Consider the following 20,946-nt stretch of genomic DNA (forward strand, 5'->3'; position numbering starts at 1 on the left):
GCAATATGGTTGCAGTTTGCAAGTCTATCTGGGGAAACTCATTTCTCTTTCATTAGTCCAGGAGCGCAGTGCAATTTCAGCTAATACGGTTACACAGCTCCTAACTGGGTTATTTGGTTAAATGCCTTCAGGGAAAGTAGCAAGGCAGAATAAAGGGACCAACGAGACAGATGTACTTTCTTGTTCTGAGTCCCTATAGCTGTGGGAAATCTCATTGGCAATTAATCATATGCCACGCTGTACTCATAAACTCCTATCGTTTGAGTGTTAATTATTTAAGTGTGGTATTACTTGACATTTCACAGGGCACACCTTGTCTCCTGGTCCAATTTCTTTGATGTCTGAGCTTGCAGATGACTCTAACTGGGGAGATCTACTTGCCATGGTTCTTGGACATGGTAGCACTTACATGCATTTGTGTGGCATTGATGAAAGCGCTCCCTACTGGTGGGTGAGTTGCAAAACCACACCCTCCTTCCCGGCCAGCAAATTAGAAAGTGCGTTCCCTTCTGGGAAAACAAATGAGAAAAGAGTGCCCCCACCCCAAGACAGGCCAATTCTTTTTTAAAGCCCCAACCCAGGGCACACAGCTTGTGGAGTCCAGGGCAGCCTTTAATTCCTCCCCTTGGATATGCACCCTTATGCACAACTGTGCATGGGCAGCCCTGATGAAAAAAAGACCACATTCCCAATGTTGTAGTCAGACTACAGAGGTTGCTCCTCGCGCTCTAAAGAGGTCTGTTCACTCATAGCCATGGATCCCCATGTTACCTACCTTGGCCTATTAGGAAAGCTAGGTATTGTCAGAATGTCAGCGCAGCATCATATTTCAAAATGAAAGATGAGTATGGCCTTGTGTGGCAGACAGGACACTTGTAGGTGGAGAGACAAAGACCTAGAGGGTTGTTGCCCCTAGAAACAGCCTTCAACCAGTGATGGACAGGGAGATGGTGGCAACAATGGTGAGGCCTCCCTACCGTCCCAGCCTTCTGCCTCCAAGAGTGCCCCTACCAGTTTCTGACCATAGTAACACCCGATGACCCACCTTTGATTGGCATGAGACCCAGGAGACGTAAATGTCAAACTCTTAGCAATGTAGTAAGGCTAGTTTGTATCAGATTCCTTTTCAGCCCACCTAGAGAGAAGAGGAAAGGGGACGGGCACCGTCTCAGAGCAAAAGGGGGCCCTCAGGAAGACGAGGACTGCGCAAGATGCTATAGTGTAGGCCTCGGGCTCTCAGAGGGCAGCCTGATTTGGCAAACTCTTTCTGTAAAAGTAAATATTTAGAGATTTGTAGGTTTCTGTCACAACCGCTTAAGTCTGCTGTTGGAGTGTGAAAGCAGCCAGTGGCCACTAAACAAATAGACATGGTTATGTTCCAATAAAACTTTATTTACAAAAACAGGTAGAGGGTCAGATTTGGTACATACCATATTTTGTGAGTCTTGCTATCGGTGATCAAAGAGAGGGAAGGACACAGAAGAAGTAGGAGTGAGAGAATGCCCCCATTTTTGGGCAATGCACTTGCCAGCTTACATCGATTCTTTCATTCTACCCTCACAGCAACCAGGTACTTACATCTTATCACCTGCATTGTAAAGATGAGGAGACTAGGGTTTCCAGAAAACAAGATCATTGCCAAGACCAAACTGCTTAGGTTTGACACCAGAATCTGTCTGACTTGAATGCCTCTCCCTTTCTCTCGTCCAAGCTGATGCCTACAGACACATTTGTTGTGTACAACCCCAACAGGGACAGTCTGCGGGTCCCAGAGGCATTAAATTCCAGATCTGGGGGCAAGAGTGGCAGTGCGGGAGCCAGGTTCAGTCTCGGGGAGTCTTAGAAGCTTCTCTGTGTATGTGAAAGCCGAGGGGCATGGTTGCCACTGGGTTCACCGCCAGCTTTCTCGGTGAGACCAGCTCTGGCATCCGATGTGTGCCATTTGTCGGCCTGTGACTTTGATGGCTGCACAAAGGCAGCACCTCGGACATGAGAAATCAGAAGATTACTTGAAAATAAGTAAGTTCCTGTCCTTTCTTAGCTTAATGTGCAGGCAGGCCACCTGGTGGAAAGCTCACAGTACAAACAACAACCAAAGTCATAACTATTAAGCTTCCTTTCTAAATTTTTTTTGGTGTTTATTTATTTTTGAGACACAGAGAGACAGAGCATAAGTGGTGGAGGGGCAGAGACAGAGGGAGACACAGCATCCGAAGCAGGCTCCAGGCTCTGAGCTGTCAGCACAGAGCCTGACGTGGGGCCCGAACTCACAGACTGTGAGATCATGACCTGAGCTGAGGTCCGACGCTTAACCGACTAAGCCACCCAGGTGCCCCTGAAACTTCTTTTCTAAGGACTAATCTTGACCTGCTTTCTGACCCCGCAGTCAAATATTCAGAAATTAAGCCCCAGAATTATTAAATACCAGAGGGTTTATTTTTTCCTCCCACTCTCAACTCTTATAAGAGAAACGAGCCATTATCAGAAGTTTCTTCCAGAAATAACTTCCAGGGCAGCCCTGAGGTCGGTTTGGATTCAGTCCAGGCTTCTCACTTTCTGCACGACGGGACAATGATAATTCAAGTTCTTCATGATGACTCTGAATCATCCTGATCCTGAATCATCCATGATTAAATTATGTTTGCTAAACAGTTAGTATTTTCTAAAGCAAGAAAATAAGACTAATGGGTTTCCAAAAGAAGTTATGGAAGAATCCAAACCAAAACAAGCGGCTGGCTTAGCCTGGGATGACCAGAGCATTCAACTTCCAGAGACACCACTTCCCCCTAAACGTCCACGTTATTGGCTATTTTAGAAAATTCCAGCATAACTCAAGCCCCATTTAATTTATTCCTGTACACAAATAATTTTATGGAAGACAACATTGTAACTCAAATCAATAAATGATTCGGTTTGGGCTATAAAAGTATAAACAGAACACTTACAAAATATTGCTCACTGTTCTTTCTGGCCATAAACCGTTTGATTTTTGGCCAAAAGACATGCCAGAGCAGCCACTTGCCTTCCTCGATACTCAGCATAGACTCTTCCACAAGGAATTAAGCATTAGTCACCAAATTAACTAAAAGACAACAGCAAAAAAAGTTTGTAAGTCATCAACCATTTCAACCTTCACAAGTGAATTTGACCCCTGACAACACACGGTCTTTCTCGTCTTACAAAAGTGGACCCAGGGTTCCACGGATTCTCGGGTGCCAGTTCTGCCATCAGATCTCTTCAATGTTCCCCCCGGCCCCACCCACCTCAGGGCAAGCCATTTTCTCCAGGACCAGGAATTGGAGGCAAAAAGCCTCAGCCCAGATCACAGGTAACAATTATAAATCAGAAAAGTGAACCCGGGTGAAAGCGTGTGACGTGGGCAATCAGGCAGCAAACACAGAGGTGCAGACCAGTTCGATTTTTCTTTTCTCTAGTGGAATTTAACTTCTTATCTGCCAGCCTGATGGCACTTGCTCAAGGCAGAAATTTGACCTTGGTCAGTTCAGGGGGTGCCCCCCGCTCCTGTCTCCAGAATTGTCCCCGAGCTTCAAAGGACCGGCACAGCGCTGAGGATGCGGGGTGCATGCACTTGTGGCTCACCGTCTGTGCCCCTGGATTCCACTTTTGCGTCCCCATTCTCACGGATTGGTTGTCACTTCGTGCGGATCCTGCCTGAACCCTGGATCCCCAGTGTCCTGACTCCCGAGCTTTCTAGGCCAGCTGATTCTTACTGCCACACTCTCACCCCTGTCAGCCTCCCACAGAGTATTCTGTTGCCCACTGCTCCACACTGATGGCCAAAGAAATGCAGAGTGGGGCCACTCCAAGTCCCTGAATGCAGACGTCCCGGGGAGCCGCTGCTGATCTGCAGCAACACAAGATGAGTCCCCTGTCCCCAGATGAGTCCCAGACCCCTCCGACTTTGGACATTCCAACCCCCATCCCACTCCAGAACAAAAAAAAAAGAGGGCCCCCTCTGAGAGCCCCACAATAGCTACATATTGAATGTTCTGTCCAACTTGCCTTACGCCAGGCAATTTTTCTCTCTTCTGTGGAGAAACAAACCAGGCTTAGCCTACAGTCCTCCCAGTCTGTTGCTTCGGCTTCAACTCCAGCTTTGAAGCCTCAAAGAGAAAGTATTAATTTGGATTTCTCTCGACACTCCATCTACCAACTCTACCTAAGAATGCTCTTGTCTCAAAAACTCAGAGAAGGTTAGGGTAACCAAACATAGTAACTATTTCAAAATAGTATCCCTCAAAAGGACTGAAATCCAAACAGTTCAAGAAAAGTAAAAAAAAACAAAACGACACACAAAAAAACCATGACTGATCTGAGAGTGTCTCCCAGAGACGGGAAATAGAGACCAGAGAGAGAATTAAATTTTTTTAAAAAGGTAAATGAGTGTAGTTTGGGACCAAAGGGGAGAAGGAGGAACAGATAATTTGGAGCCAATCATTATGGCCAGAGGAGACAGGAAGTTGTCCTCTCTGATGACCGGGTGTTAAAGGAAGACCTATATTCTAGAATAAAAGATAGGCTTATTCGACACAGAAGATGCATTGACCAAAACTTCCCACGGGGTAAGAGAAGGTGGAAAATGAGGGATTGATTTTTGATAGGTATGAAGTTTCAGTTATGCACATGAGTAAGTTCTAGAACTGTGCTGTGCAACACAGTCAACAATACGGTATTGTGTGCTTCACACTATGTTAAGAGGGTAGGTCTCATGTTAAATGTTCTCACCAAGACAAAAACAAAAATAACACACAGACACAAAAGAACGAAAGGAAATTTGGGAAGGTGATGAACATGCTTTTAGCACCTTGTCTGGGGTGATGTTATCATGGGTGTAGGGACATGCCCAAACTCATCACGCATGAAGTATATCAATGCCTCAATAATGCCAAAAATTCTTAAATTAAAAAAAAAAATTAACACCATAAACAAAAATAAATCCAATATGGATGAAAGAACTAAATGTGAGACCAGAAGCCATCAAAGTCCTAGAGGAGAAGACAGGAAGTAACCTCTTTGCCATCTGCTACAGCAACTTCTTACTGGACATGTCTCCTGAGTCAAGGGAAAGAAAAGCAAAAATAAACTACAGGGACCTCATCAAGATAAAAAGCTCTGCACAGTGAAGGGAACAATCAACAAAACTAAAAGACAACCTTTGGAATGGGAGAAGATATTTGCAAACGACATATCTGATAAAGGGTTAGTATCCAAAATATATATAGAACTTATAAAACTCAACACCCAAAAAACAAACAATCCACTTAAGAAAAGGGCAGAAGACATGAATAGATGTTTTTCCAAAGAAGACATCCAGCTGGCCAACGGACACATGAAAAGATGCTTAACATCATTCATCATCAGGGAAATACAAATCAAATCCACAATGAGATGGGACACCTGGGTGGTTCAGTTGGTTAAGCCTCTGACTCCTGATTTCAGCTCAGGTCATGATCTCACAGTTCATGGGATTGAGCCCCCATCTGCCCTGACAGCACAGAGCCTGCTCAGGATATTCTTTCTCTCTCTCTCTCTCTCTCTCTCTCTCTCTCTCTCTCTCTCTCCCCCCCCACCCCTCTGCCCTGCTTGCACTCTCTCTCTCCCTCAAAATAAATAAATAAACATTAAAAAAATGAGATATCCCCTTACACCTTTTGTCAGAATGGCTAAAATTAACAACACAGGAAGCAACAGGTGTTGGCGAGGATGTAGAGAAAGGGGAATCTTCTTACACTGTTGGTGGGAATGCAAACTGGTACAGCCTCTCTAGAAAACAGTATGCAGGCTCCTCAAAAAGTTAAACATAGAACTACCTATGATCCAGCAATTGCACTACTTGGTATTTACCCAAAGGTTACAAAAATACTGATTCAAAAGGATACATCCACCTTAATGTTTATAGCAGCATTATCAACAATAGCTACACTATGGTGAGAGCCCAAGTGTCCATCAACTGACAAACAGGTAAAGAAGATGTGATATAGATAGATAGATATAGATATAGATACATGTATATAGTGGATAAAGAAGATGTGAGATATTTGGAATATTACTCAGCCATCAAAAAGAACGAACTCTTGCCATTTGCAATGGGGTGGATTGAGCTAGAGAATACTATGCTAAGCAAAATTAGTCAGAGAAAGATAAATACCATATGATTTCACACATGTGTGGAATTTAAGAAACAAAATAAGTGAACATAGTGGGGGGAAAAATAGAGGCAAACCAAGAAACAGACTCTTAACTGGGGAGAACAAACTGATGGTTACTGGTGGCGAGGTGGGCGGGGGGTGGGGGGGATGGGTTAAATGGGTGATGGGTCTGGAGGGCACTTGTGATGAGCACCAGATGTTGCATATAAGTGATGAATCATTACATCCCACACCTGAAACTAATATTACACTTCATGTTAACCAACTGGAATTTAAATAATAAAAACTGGAAAAAAAATAAAAACACAAATTTCAATCATCGTTTCACTATATGCTAACTAATTTGGATGTAAACTTTAAAAAACAAAAAATAAAATTTAAACATTTTAAATTTTAAATAAAAACACAAATTTCAGGGTGATGTCTATCCCAAACACAACATTTATTTAAATAAGTTAGTATTATAATTCTGATTACTACAACTACTGGTGGCTAATAGCCCTTTGTCCATCCAGCAAATGGAAATGCAAACTAATGGAATTCATCAGTTTGCTTTTAAAAACATTATGCCACTGATACATAAAGTTTACAGACTAAAGTGTTTTACCTCATAAAAGGGCACGATTCCTGAAAATGTCTCAGGACCCATGAAATCAAGAAATGCCCACACTGGAATATTTGCCTAATCCAGTCCTTTCTAGCCAAATGTATACTGTGGACCAGGAAGCCATCTGGGTCTCTACTGCAGAACTCAAAAACAGAACAGAGAAAAATGGGATTCTCGTTCTGAGCATTCCAGGCAAGCAGAGAAAGCAGCGGGAAGGATGAATTAGTCTCCAAAAGATGGTAGATCATTTCCCATCATGGGCCAAAATAAAAGGTCGGCCAACTAAAGACCTAAATGGAAAACTATTTAAGTGGATATGTAATTGATTTCTGGGGGGGGGGGGGGAAACTCTCAAGGGGAAAAATGGAGGTGTTAGATGCATAGAATTTAAACTTCTAACCAAATACTGTAGGGAGTAGAGTACTCCCCGTTCATAATTGTATATTTATTTGTTTGGTCATTTGATTGATGTCTGTGCCTCCAGCTAGGCTGTAAGTTACACAAGGGCGTTCCCATATCTGGCATAATCACTGGCATATGTTAGACTCTGACCTTTGTTGAGTGACTCAGTGAGGTTGATACTGTGCTGATGTTAGGGGCTTGGGCAGAGGTTTAACACCCATAAATATAAAGGACACAAGCCTAGGTCAGTCTGAAGCAGGGAGCCTTCTGCACAAAGCAAGAAAACTCCAGAGATTGCCTCACTTGTGACATAAGACCGAGAGCATTCTGACCATCAAGCCAAGGAAGCATAACATAAGTCCTGGATTCTAAGTGAAGCCCATTCACCCACAGATGGTAACTCAACTTAAAATGGAGACAGTCCTGGAGAGCACAGGACTCAAATTTGCTAGTTCATTGAGGGCCTGAAGCAGAATGGAATGAGGAAGTCTGGGAAGAGGATAAAGGGAGGGACAGCGAGATCCAAGGACACACCAGCTCTGTCACCCCTTTGCAAGGGCTGGCCCAGGGAGGAACACCAACACAGCACTCCACAGAGGACCTGTAAGCATCAGACAGTCATGTCTTGCAGCATCCTCTCTGGCCTGTCCATCTGGCTTGACTGACCTAATGAGACGCCTTGTGTTTTTCAGAACGCGGAAGCGAGCTATGACTTCAGCGGCAATGACCCCTACCCCTACCCTCGATACACAGACGACTGGTTCAACAGGTATACTGGGCCTCGGGGGCCGCCTTTGACTTTAGATCTGGGGGTTTTGTTTGACTCTGTTTTGAAAACTTGGCTATCCCCAGGAAAATAATCTTAGTGCTTCCCTAAATTATACTGTGATTTTTCTCCGTCATAGCTACATTCTCTAAATTCTTGGATTTTGTTAATATGGCAATGTTCCTCTAGAATGGTCTTGGACTATTTTGTTTGGATGAGTTGGGAGTTATTTGCCACTTTATTAAAGATAGAAGATGGGGCACCTGGGTGACTCAATCAATTAAGCATCTGACTTCAGCTCAGGTCATGGTCTCATGGTTTGTGAGTTCAAGCCCCGCACTGGGCTCTGTGCTGACAGCTCAGAGCCTGGAGCCTGCTTTGGATTCTATGTCTCCCTCTCTCTCTGCCCCTCAGTCTCTCTTTGTCTCTCTCTCAAAAATAAATAAACATTTTTAAAAAGACAAAAGAAAATAGAAATAATAAGAAATCCTTTTCAACCCACCATAAGATGATAAAAAACATGCTCGTTCCACTTGATCTGTTGAAGACAACTGTTTTGGCTCTGTTGTCAAACAAACTCTGCTCTGTTTCTATGTGTTTTGGAAAAATGCTTCTGCTGTAACCTTATAAGTGCTCATGTAGTTCCTTGCAACGGAGCAGTAAGCATAATTGGCAAAGGTCTGAAGTATTTTTTTAACTGAGGCACAATCGACATATGACATTATATCAATTTCAGGTATACAACATAGTGATTTGATATTTGCATATGTCACAAGATGATCACGGCATTAAGTCTGGTTAGCATCTGACACCATGCATAGTACCAAAGAAATATTTTTTCTTGTGATGAGGTCATTTAAGATCTATTCTCTTAGCCATTTCCAAATACACAATGCAGTGTCATCAACCCATAGCTTCGACGCATTGTTTGGCGTCCTACCATGTTAACGTACCCAATGGTCCATCCAAAGGTGTGACTTGTCTTCCGCCTGTTTTGCTACTAAACATGTAAACATGCAGTCTCTTTTTTCTCCAAGTAAAATTCTTGCCTTTACGGTCGATTGCATATGAGAAATATTGAGAAATAAAGTCGTGTGGCTTGCTTACTCAAAATCAGCTAGGTTTTAAACCTAGCGCTTCCCTATTATTGATGTTCTTGGGTAAAGTTCATAAGAACATATGAACTTCAATTAATGGTATAACAATATGTGTACATCACTCTACTCATTTCTTTCACTTCCTTGGCAAACGCGTGTAGGCAAAATAAATGTTGCCGTTCTCTGTTCGGTGAGAAGGAAACAGGCTCAGAGAGGTTGTGTGTCTCTTCCCTGGTCAGACTAGGATGTGTCAGAGCCAACGCTTGAACCCAAGCTTCAGACAGGTTTTTAAATCCAAACTGTACCATTCTTTTATAAGCAACATTTTTATGATAAAAGACACAAAGCATGATGGCCAGACTGGCCAGATATGGGTCCCCAGCGGACCAGGTGACTTATACTCTGTCCCTACAGTCAGCAAGTTGACCAGAGTGTGACTGGGGGACACAAAAGGGCACAGGAGTTGGGGGTTTGGCAATTACAAAACATGCAGAAAAGAAGAAAGGAGAAAAACCAGTCACATTTGCAACATTTTAAAAAAGATCATTACCTATGTTCAACAGCACAATTTACTCTTCATCAGCTTCTTCTACGACAGCTTTAAAATTATCACATCGTGTTCGAAAGGGTGTGCTTAGGAGATGAGGGTGTATCCCAAAGGTCTGAGAACTTCTGACATGAAGCATCTCATACCCTCCACAATTTACAACCCGACCTCCTAACTTACCCTTAGCAAATAAACCCTTTTCAGACACAGAGATGTGAAGTCCCCAGACAGATGTCACTAAGCCAGGGGCAAGACCTAACGGGTAATGGTGGTTTGGAACATTGCACTGAGGAGGACCAAGAGGGGGTGCCCGGCTTCAACATGACTGCTTACCAGTTGTCCACATGACAGCAGGGCAGGAGCAATACATGTGTCACTTGTTCTCTCTACAGCTAGTAGGTACTAAATTAATCTTTGGTGGATTGATGCAGGCACAAAAATATAACCAACACAATGGTCCCCTCCCCCCCCACCCCCCCCACGGCCCATTTTCTGAACCCAGCACAACCACCCCAAGCAAGTCTCCCTGTGTGATATGCTGTAAGAATATTCTTTAAACAAACAAACAAACAAACAAACAGAATTGGCTTCTATTTTAAATACTTTCATTTGCAAACTTGTTCTTGAAAGTTCAACTTTAAACTGGCTAAAATCGTCTAACTAGGGCGAATTAGGGCTTCTTGCAACACAATTCTTCATTGTCAGTGGTAAAAATTCCCCAGTGTCCGATTGCCTGCGACACAGTATAATGAATCAAGCATGTAGGATCTTTGCTTATTAGGAAGCCACTGACTCAAGACACAGGAGCCACTTTGACCTATAAATAGGGCTTTTCCCAATGATCAAGTCATATTCAAAGATCCTTATCCACCATCTTGTTATTATAAAGACTGGATGGTACCAGTTCAAATCATGGCCTCTCGAAACATAATTATTATTGTAAATGCTTATGGAAGGAAAGTGGGTCAAAGTCCAAGCCCACACCACTAGCAGGACCTGTGGTCTGAAAAGTTGGGTCCGTCCTGGAGATGATTCCTTCTTGGCCCAAGGAGAAGTTGAATATAATATCCTATCCATGCGTGTAGGATGTTTATTCAGAATTCCCTCCAGGTGAAATATTTGCCTGGGATTTTCTTCCATATAACTTAGGACTTGGGGCAGGAGGAAGGAGATGAGTGGAGGAATACAGAAAATAAAATGGTCATGGGTTAGTAAGTGCTAACGCTTATCATGGGTACATGAGATTTCTGCCTACTTTTGTAGATCTCTGGATTTTTTTTCCCGTAATAAGAAGTAAATTTAAAAAGCATGGGGCATAATTTAGTTTGGTATTTATGAAACTATTAGCTTTGATATGCGAGCTTCTGAGGAGCTTGCAAAATGTCCTATGAGTGGAGACAGATGCCCAAATCACCACAGTGCTAAGCGTAGCTAGGGCTAAAATAGCAGCTTATTAAGCAGTTACTGTGTTTAAGGCACTGTTTTAAGTGCTTTGCATGTATTAATTCAGTTAATTCTCATAATAGACCTTTGAAATAGCTATTATCAGGGCACAGTGGGTTGAGTGCCCGACTTCGGCTCAGGTCATGATCCCACGGTTCATGGGGTTCGAGCTGCATGTCTGTGCTGACAGCTCAGAGCCTGGAGCCCGCTTCTGATGTCTCCCTCGCTCTCTGCCCCTCCCTCACTCACACTCTGTCTCTCTCTATCTCAAAAATAAACATTAAAAGAAATTTTAAAAAAAAGAAAGAAATAACTCTTATCAGGACTATCCCCATTTTGAAAATGGAGGCATAGAAAGGCTAAGTAACGTGGACAAGATCATACAGCTAATACGTGGTGGAGACAGGATTTGACACCAGTGAGGGGGTCATTATACGCACTGCCTCATAACAAAGATGCCTTGGAGAGTATGGAGCAATGCAAAATTATCTCTAGCCAGAGAAGCAGAGATAGGCTTCCCTGAACGGGTAGCATTTGCTCTAGGATTTGAAGGAAGGTAACTGGTAGAGTTAAGGGGTATATTCCAGGCTGAGGGTACAATTTAGGTGAAGGAGGGGAAGCGGGAGGTGCAGACACATTCAGGAGGTAACCTGGACACCTGGCCTGGGAGTTAGAGCCCGGGACAGGGGGCAGCATTCTAAGAAGGCTTCATGGAAGAGGTGTGCATCACGCAGGCTTTAGGAGAAAGGAGGAGAGATTTTGTGATTGGGTCAGAAACTGGGCCCGAGGCATAGATGAGGACCCTTCTCTCACTGCACTCAGGGAATGTTGCTGCCCGAGGCTCCGGGAGTCTCGAGCCAGCACCTGCCTTTGGCTGGAGCTGTGTTCACTGCTGTGCCAGCATGAGTCTCTGGCCAGTTCTGCAGCCACGAAGGCATGCCGGTTTCTTCAGGTGCTCTCCTCTGGGCGTGAGCACCTTCAAGTGTGCATTTCTTCAAGAACCTATTTAAAACTCCCAGCCAAGGACCGTTTATGAAAGCAAACTTCATGCATATGCAGAACTGCTTTTAGAGGATGGGGATATTAGAATTTCTTGCCCGGTGCTAAATTTGACTTTGTAGGATTATTCCTTTTCAAGCAGAGCAAGTGCATTTATTCTACTGTGAACCATTTAATAATTACATGCAGTATCTGAGCTCTAGAGATATATTTGAAACACAGTTGAGAAATTTGCAAAAGGAGTAAATTTCCTCCTAGCTTGCAAGCAGGAAAATACAGATGGCCAAGCAAAGCAATAATATAGTAGTAGTAGTAATCCAAATTGCAAAAAAGTAGAAAATCATGCACATTTAATGAACCTCACTAATATGCAGAACAGATATAACCGACTTCCTGTGTGGTATCAGGATCTAGCATGACATGTTTTTCTTCGCTGGCATTCAGTAAATGTTGATTGGCTGGTTGATAGATGGGCGGCACACCTTGTCAGTCATGCCGAGACGTTGAGTGGCCTTGACATCCGTCCACTTCAGAGCTTCCCGCTTCCTCCGAGGTTTGCAGCCCACGCTTTGTCAATAATTTTCCAGCCTTGCTCGGTTTTAGGTCAATGTTTGGTGATGCATTGCAGGTCTGTATTCCATTACCGTGCTGCTGTCCATAAAAATCCCTCTTGCATAGCATTTCTTTGACAGGCATTCACCACTGAAATGTCATCCCTGCCATCGGCAATATTTATGGAGCATCACAAGGGTGCAGCACGCTCTATCTATTAAGCCCTAAAGAGTAAGAGATTTGGGATTCGATGCAATTCGTGGCCACAAAAAGTTTACTATAAATTCAGGGAGAGAGAAGACATTTATTGCTCAAGCAACCCAAATGGGGGTGAGGGAAGGAAGAACGATAAATGGATACTGAGGAACATTTATCTCCACGTGAGCTCGTGTGATTGATAGCGTTAGTTAAACCTTCAAATAAGAAAGATCTAAAATGAAAAAATAAAAAATAAAAATAATAATAAAAAAAGGGGGCGCCTGGGTGCTCAGTCAGTTAGGCGTCCGACTTCGGCTCAGGTCACGATCTCACAGTCTGTGAGTTCGGGCCCCACGTCGGGCTCTGTGCTGACAGCTCAGAGACTGGAGCCTGCTTCGGATGCTGTGTCTTCCTCTCTCTCTGCCTCTCCACCGATTACACTCTGTCTCTCTCTGTCTCAAAAATAAAGAAACATTAAAAAAAAAAAGAAAGATCTTTAGTGATTAACTTTTTTTCTTATTAAAAGTCATATTTCGTTTTGAAGAACTCTATGTGACAGGCCAAAAATGAACATGTGGGAAAAATGGCCATCTCTGGTTGGTTATTTGCCCGTTGATGGAAACCAATATTTTACCCTGGTGACATTTAACGGTTTAGAAATGCATGAACATCTTTCCCGTCTGTCTTTCAGAACTAATTCTGAAATCACCTCCTGGATAATAAAATTTAAACTGCTTTCAAAGACCTAATCTAACTTTTTCTCTCATGTGAGCTTTGAGAAAACCTCATAAGCCCATATTAGTTCAAACGTGGCTGCTTGTAATCAACTGTCTCTCTATCCAAATCAGAGCACAGTGAAATCCAACACAGTTTAACTTTGTGAGCTATACTGAGCCATTGGAGAAATACCATAGAGTTGTTTTTTAAAGTTTATTTATTTTTGAGAGAGAGCGTGGGCGTACCTGCGCACAAGCTGGGAAGGGGCAGAAAGAGAGGGAGAGAATCCCAAGCAGGCTCCATGTTTGACAGCTCACAGCCCCATATGGGGCTCAATCTCACAAACTATGAGATCGTGACCTGAGCCAAAATCAAGAGTCCGCTTAATCGACTGAGCCACCCAGGCACCCTCACAAAGTTTTTTTTTAAAACATTTCTGGTCCCTTACCTGGATTAGGCAAGTCTTCATTATTTAAATTTTTCCCCTCAGCTAAAAGAAATAGACATAACACAGATTTGGGGGTTATGGAGAGAATTGTGTAGATCATAGAAGAAATCTGTATGTTGGTATTGTTATTTCTACTTTGGAGACAAATGTTATGCATGCCATATAGGTAGATTCTATGGTACTCAGGTGGCAATAATTCTTTCCTTATGGGAGAAAAACACAGCAGATTATGATGGACAAATGTAGTGTCGTGTTAATTGCTTGGCATAGATTAAGTGATCCCTGAATCAGTTCCCCCTATCTGTAAACTGGGCCTGAAACTCCACCATGGAAGTTTGTATAAGGGACCAGAGACACATACTTGGTTCAGAGCATGACACGTGGTAGGCATTTCCTAAATGGCAGCAAATATTAATTGTGAAATTCAGTGAAGGGATGTCTATAGGAGCTAAGTCAAAGATTCCCCAACTAGATAGAAAATGAGGGGAGTTTCTTCCAACTGAGTTCATGGATGACCCAACACTTCACCCATCTTTCTTAGCCCTTCATTCTCTCACCTGAGCCTTTGACACGAGACAACAGTAGCTGAAGGTTAAACTTTCTGGAGAGAGTCTGATGTCTCTGTTTCTGCAGTGCTGATTAAAAGAAGAGTTATATCCGGAGATAGCTTAAATGCATGAAACAAGATTGATCTGTGGGGAAAATTGAAGAGCCTAGCATCTAGCATCAGAAAGATGGAATGCCTCTCCACTTCTCCAGAAAGTACTAGATGATTGCAAGCAGACCCAAGGTTTTCCCCAGAAGCAGCTCTACATGCTTACCTATCCAAACCTTTGGGCTTACTCCAAAGTCTTACCCTGTAGAGACCTTTGGATATGAGCCAGCAAACATGACTGATCTCTGCATTTCATGTGACATGAAAGCTTCTTTTTCCAAAGACATGGCTGAACAGACCGTAGCCTAGCCATGTAGAGCTCTGCTTATGTAAGAATCTGTATAGACCTAGGGAGACTGAAGTCTGGAAGGCAAAGACAGCCTCATGTCCATGAACCTGGCCAAGTTTCTCACTGGCTTGCTGAATGAATTCCCCATATCTCCAGTATCTCTGTGAATCCAGAGCCCTAAAACATCATTATAAGACTTGGCTGTGGGATATAGAGCTAAGGAGCCCATTAAAGCAACCAAGGGAACAATAACGAGGAAAGAGCCCAAAGGAAGAGAGAGGAAGAAAAGGAAAAAAATACCCTGCAACTCAAACTAAGCCTACAAACTAACATTCCAAAATATCTGGAAAAAAAACACATCAAACACAATTTAAAAATCAGGACATGAATTTATGCCAGGTGAAATTAGTTTTATGGAAAGACTTGAAAAAGACAATAAAGCAAGTTATGTTTTGTTTGCTTCGAGGGATAAATGCATGGATAACATCCATTTAAAAAGAAAAATAAATGATGGGGAAACACAACCAAAAATAAACATGAATATAAAAAAGGAACCAATTGCACTTGGAATGAAGTCTCAACGAATGTGATAACATCTAGCCTGGGTGCAGTTGAAGAGATAATTATTGAATTGAAGATAAACACTGTTTATTAAAAAATCTACAGCAAACGTGCTTCTTCTAGATGGCTGGGGGAGTAGAGTTGACATACAATGCTATTTATTTTTGAGAGAACGTGTGTGTGAGGTGGGGAGGGGCAGAGACAGAGGGAGACAGAGGATCCGAAGCAGGCTCCAGGCTCTGTGCTGACAGCAGACAGCCCAATGTGGGGCTTGAACTCACGAACCGTGAGATCATGACCTGAGCCTAAGTCAGAGGCATAACCTCCTGAGCCACCCAGGTGCCCCTACAAACATTATTCTTAATGCTGAAACTTTGATGGCATTCTCTTTAATGCTGGATGAAATAAGAATTCTGCCTATCCTCTCTTTTATCTGACACCATGCCACATCTCATAGCCAATGAAATCATTGTAAATCTAAGGAAAGATACATGAGAACATTAAGGAGAAAATTACAAAATTTAGAAAAGACATGGAAGAAGTCCTGAATGAATGGCGTTGCCTACTAAGTTCACAGATGGGAGGATGGAACCATATAAAGATATGAAGTTAATTCAATGCAATTTCAACTAAAGTCTCAATAGTATTTTTCTGTGAAACTAGAAAATCTGATCCTAAAATTGATATGGTACAGCAAAGGGCCATGAATACAATAAGAAGACAAAGAAAGAGGAGGAGGAGGAGGAGAATGAAAATGAAGAAGAAATAAAAGGGGAAGATGAACCACAACAGCAAGGTGGGGAAATTCTCCCTGCCACATATCAAACATTACAAAACCATAATAATCGTGAGAGAACGGCGTTAGCACACGGAGTGAAAAAAAGATCAAAGAAACAGGATAGAAAACCCAGAGGCAGACCACCACATAAAAGAATCTTAATATGGCCAAGATGGCAATAAACACAATGGAAAAAGGATGATGTAGTGATATTCGATAAATGGTGCTAGTTATTCATATGGGAAAATAGGTATCACGCACAGAGCGTAAACAAATTCTAAGGAAATGAAGACCTAAATGTATATAAATCTTTTAGAAGTAAACTGTAAGAAAATGTCCTTATGACCCTGGAATAGGAGTGGCTTCCTTAAACAAGACACCAGGCCACAAGGAAAAGGAAAATATTGAGAAAGCTAAGTTAAAGTTAAACATTTTGGTTCAAAATCACAATAAACAAAGTTAAAAGACAAGCCACAGACCAGGAGCTTATGTGCAACAAGTTCTACGAAACAAAAGGGTTAGTATCCAATAAAGAACAGCTACGAATCAGGGGCACCCGGGCAGCTCAGCTGGTTAAGTGTCTGACTTTTGGTTTTGGCTCAGGCCATGATCTCCCAGTTCGTGGGATCGAGCCCCATGTCGGGCTCTGTGCTGACAGCGTGGAGCCTGCTTGGGATTCTCTTTCTCCCTCTCTCTCTGCCCCTCCTCTGCTCTCTCTCTCTTTCTCTCAAAGTAAATAAATAAACGTATATATATATATATATATATATATTTTTTTTTTAAACAAGAACAGCTACAAGTCAATGAAAAAAAATAACTCCATAGAAAAAATGGACCAAGGTTATATGCAGATGATTAACAGAACACCTGAGCTAACTTGTGTATGAAAAGACGCTTAACATTCCTAGTAATGAGGAAATTGCAAAGTGAAACAATGAAATACCATTTCACAACCTTTGGATAAGCAAAAAAGGTCAAGTTTGATGATGCTAAATGCTGGCACTCTCCCAGTCTGCAGGAGGTCATATATATTCAAAGAACCTGTTTTCACCTTTACATACATATCCTAGAGGAACGGTCACAAACGTGCACCGGGTAGTAACGCACAAGAATGTTTCCTTTCAAATTATTTGTAAGAGCAAGCAAATTGCAAACAATCCAAATGCCTATCCCTAGGAGGACGAACAAGTAAATTGCAGCCTATCTATAAATGGACTACACACAGTGCTGCTACACAGCACTAAAAATGAACACACCAGAGTCTATGAATGAACCTCAGAAATTCAAGTGCAAAAAGCAAATTTTAAGAAGATTGTACACAAGGAAACACGTATACTGAGTTGGAAAACAAGCAAGTAGTGGCATATATGCTTATGTACATCTAATTATAAAGTAATTGTATAGAAACATGCACAGGGATTCCCAGGATCACCTGAGGACAGTGGCCACTTACGAGGAAGCAAAGAGAGGTATGGGCCCAGGGAGGTCTTCGAGTGAATCTGTAAATGTATATTTCTTGAAAAAATAGTTATCCCGGGGCGCCTGGGTGGCTCAGTCGGTTAAGCATCCGACTTCAGCTCAGGTCATGATCTCGCGGTCCGTGGGTTCAAGCCCCGCGTCGGGCTCTGTGCTGACAGCTCAGAGCCTGGAGCCTGTTTCAGATTCTGTGTCTCCCTCTTTCTCTGACCCTCCCCTGTTCATGCTCTCTCTCTCTGTCTCAAAAACAAATAAATATTAAAAAAAAAAATTTTTTTTTAAACAGTTATCCCTATATAAAAATACACGGAATGCACCGAGAATATCCAGGGTGCCTTAATTAGCCATGCACAGAACTCCACACTTTGCTTTGCTCAGGAAGACGGGGATTAGACCAGAGACTGTAACCGTACTACATATTCGCTCTGCCGTTTAATTTTGTGCTGTGACCAGAGTCTCCGTGACAAATGGGGTATGTGTTCTTTATTCTACCTGCCCTTGTGTTCCTTCAAGGGTTCGTTTTCCTCAAGGCATATGCTTTAAAATTAAAAACTATATGGTCTATAATAGAATGAAAGTAGGTACATGGTTGAAGGAGATTTAATTTACCCTCATGGGAAAACTGAAGGTATCTTAAGAGAACAACATTAGAAGTGCTCATTATATCACCAAATCTTGCTGAATGACACCCCTGTTCCCAAAATGTCTCTTGAATCAATTTCCTATTTTCTCTGCACACTGCCACTGCCTTAGTTTTCATTCTACCATCACAGCAAGGGCTTTGTCTTCCTGCTGTCTCTGAAAAACCACTACCATTTTGTTAGTTACATTATGTGTGATCATGGCATTGTGGTTATCTAGGATACTATCATTTTTTTACAGATATATTAAGCAATTTGAGGGGGGTGAATCTGTATTTTTCTTTAGGCTGATTTGCAAAAAAAGCTTAATCAAATATGGCATAATATTAATTGTACACGCATGCACAAGACTAAAGAATAAAAATAACCAAATGTCTATCAGTAGATGGCTGATCTAATAAGCTATAGCATACTCACACAAAAAAATCTGAAGTATGGGAAACATTTGGCTTTGATAGAGTTGGCTGGTAGCCATATGAAATTCATATGAGATTATGGTATTCATTGAATTTGTTTGTATTTTTTTAAGTTTATTTATTTTGATAGAAAGAGAGAGAGAGAGAGGCATTGGCAGAAAGAGAGGGAGAGAGAGAATCCCAAGCAGGTTCCATACTGTCAGCACAGAGCCCAATGTGGGGCTCGATCCCACAAACTGTGAGATCATGACCTGAGCAGACATCAAGAGTCAGATGCTTACTGACTGAGCCACCCAGGTCGCCAGTTTGTATTTTTTAAATAATAATAATAATAATAATAACAACAACAGGGTACCTGGGTGGCTCAGTCAGTTAAGCATCTGACTTTGGCTTAGGTCATGATCTCACAGTTTGTGAGTTCAAGCCCAGCATAAGGCTCTTTGCTATCAGCACCTAGCCTGCTTTGGATTCTCCATCCCCTTCTCTCTCTGCCACTCCCCCACCCATGCTCTCTCTCACAAATAAACAAACATTAAAATAAAAATAATAATATAGGGGCACCTGGGTGGCTCAGTTGGTAAAGCATCCGACTTCGGCTCAGGTCATGATCTCATGGCTCGTGAGTTTGAGCCCCACGTTGGGCTCTGTGCTGACAGCTCAGAACCTGGAGCCTGCTTCCGATTCTGTGCCCCTCTCTCACTCTGCCCCTCCCCCACTAGTGCTTGGTCTCTCTCTCTCTCTCTCTCTCTCTCTCTCAAGAATAAATAAAACATTGGGGCGCCTGGGTGGCTCAGTCGGTTAAGCGTCCGACTTCAGCCAGGTCATGATCTCGCGGTCCGTGGGTTCGAGCCCCGCGTCAGGCTCTGGGCTGATGGCTCAGAGCCTGGAGCCTGTTTCCGATTCTGTGTCTCCCTCTCTCTCTGCCCCTCCCCCGTTCATGCTCTGTCTCTCTCTGTCCCAAAAATAAATAAACTTTGAAAAAAAATTTTAAAAAAAAGAATAAATAAAACATTAAAAAATGTTTAATAATAATAATAGTAAACATAAACTGAGCCAAAATAGAAACACCAAAATGTCATCCAGGTCTCATACCATTAACAGAATCACTTCTGCTCACCAGCCTCAGAAGGTCCATTAAATCGGCCAATGCCCAAAGGCCCTCCCATGCACCACACAAACCTCAGAGGAGGGTAGAGAATAAGAGATCAGACAAGATAGACTTTTTTTTTGCTCTTCGAGGATGGCCTTATTCTGATGCTTGTCATCCAACATCCTTACTGTCCCCCTTGTTGTCATCTGTTTGGTCCTTACGGTATCTTTCAAATTCGTTTCTTTCAGTTACTTACTATTTGAATGTCTCCTTCCAGATAAGAGATCAAGCAGCAACTACTAATATAAATATGGTAGAACTATTCAATAAGATTAAAATCAAAGTTTACTAGTTCAGGGGCGCCCGGGTGGCTCAGTCAGTTAAGTGTCCAACTTCGGCTCAGGTCATGATCTCACAGTTCATGGGTTCGAGCCCCGCATTGGGCTCTATGGTGACAGCTCGGAGCCCAAAGCCCGCTTCGGATTCTGTGTCTCCCTCTCTCTCTGCCCCTCTCCCACTCACGCTCTGTCTCTCCATCTCAAAAATAAATAAACATTCAAAAATAAATTTTTTTTAAGTTTACAAGTTCAGGTTATTCCAGCAGCTATAAGAAATACATCCCCAAATCTTAGTGGCTTAACAATAAAAGTTATTTATAATTCACCTACCAGTTCCTGCACGTATTCTGGAGGAACAGCTCCCCTCCAAGCAGCGATTCAGGGATGTGGGCTTCTTTCATCTGTGACACACATTTCCAAAGTTACCATGCTTGTCCACGTCAAACTAAAAGAGGGGAAAGAGCACAGATAGACACTCGTGGGTGGTATTTATGCCCCGACGCAGCATGCCTCCATCACGTTAGCATAATTCAGTCATATGGCTGCATGCCAGTGCAAGGGAGACCTGGAAATGGAGCTTAGCTGGATCCCAGAAAGGAAAGAAAATGAGCTTGGTGATCAGTTAGCATTTTCTGCCAGCAACAAAAATCACGTTGCAAAGTAACAGATAATGGTGTACCAGAAAACCTGGCCAGTGGTACCAACAGATGAGTGAGCTAAAGAACCAGTGAAGACTCAGTTACTTTTTGTATTGGT

At 42.5% G+C, this 20,946-nt stretch overlaps 1 protein-coding gene across 1 annotated transcript in view; it reads left to right on the plus strand.

Annotated features, from left to right (window-relative positions):
- PCSK2 (proprotein convertase subtilisin/kexin type 2) overlaps window positions 1-20,946 on the plus strand; it is a 273,542-nt gene that overhangs the window by 191,942 nt on the left and 60,654 nt on the right. The window contains exon 6 of the mRNA XM_045445369.1: window positions 7,872-7,948. Within this exon, the coding sequence (XP_045301325.1) occupies window positions 7,872-7,948 (77 nt within the window). The remainder of the gene's footprint in view (window positions 1-7,871; window positions 7,949-20,946) is intronic.

Source organism: Leopardus geoffroyi, chromosome A3 (genome assembly GCF_018350155.1).
Source record: "Leopardus geoffroyi isolate Oge1 chromosome A3, O.geoffroyi_Oge1_pat1.0, whole genome shotgun sequence".
In the NCBI taxonomy this organism is placed as follows: domain Eukaryota; kingdom Metazoa; phylum Chordata; class Mammalia; order Carnivora; family Felidae; genus Leopardus; species Leopardus geoffroyi.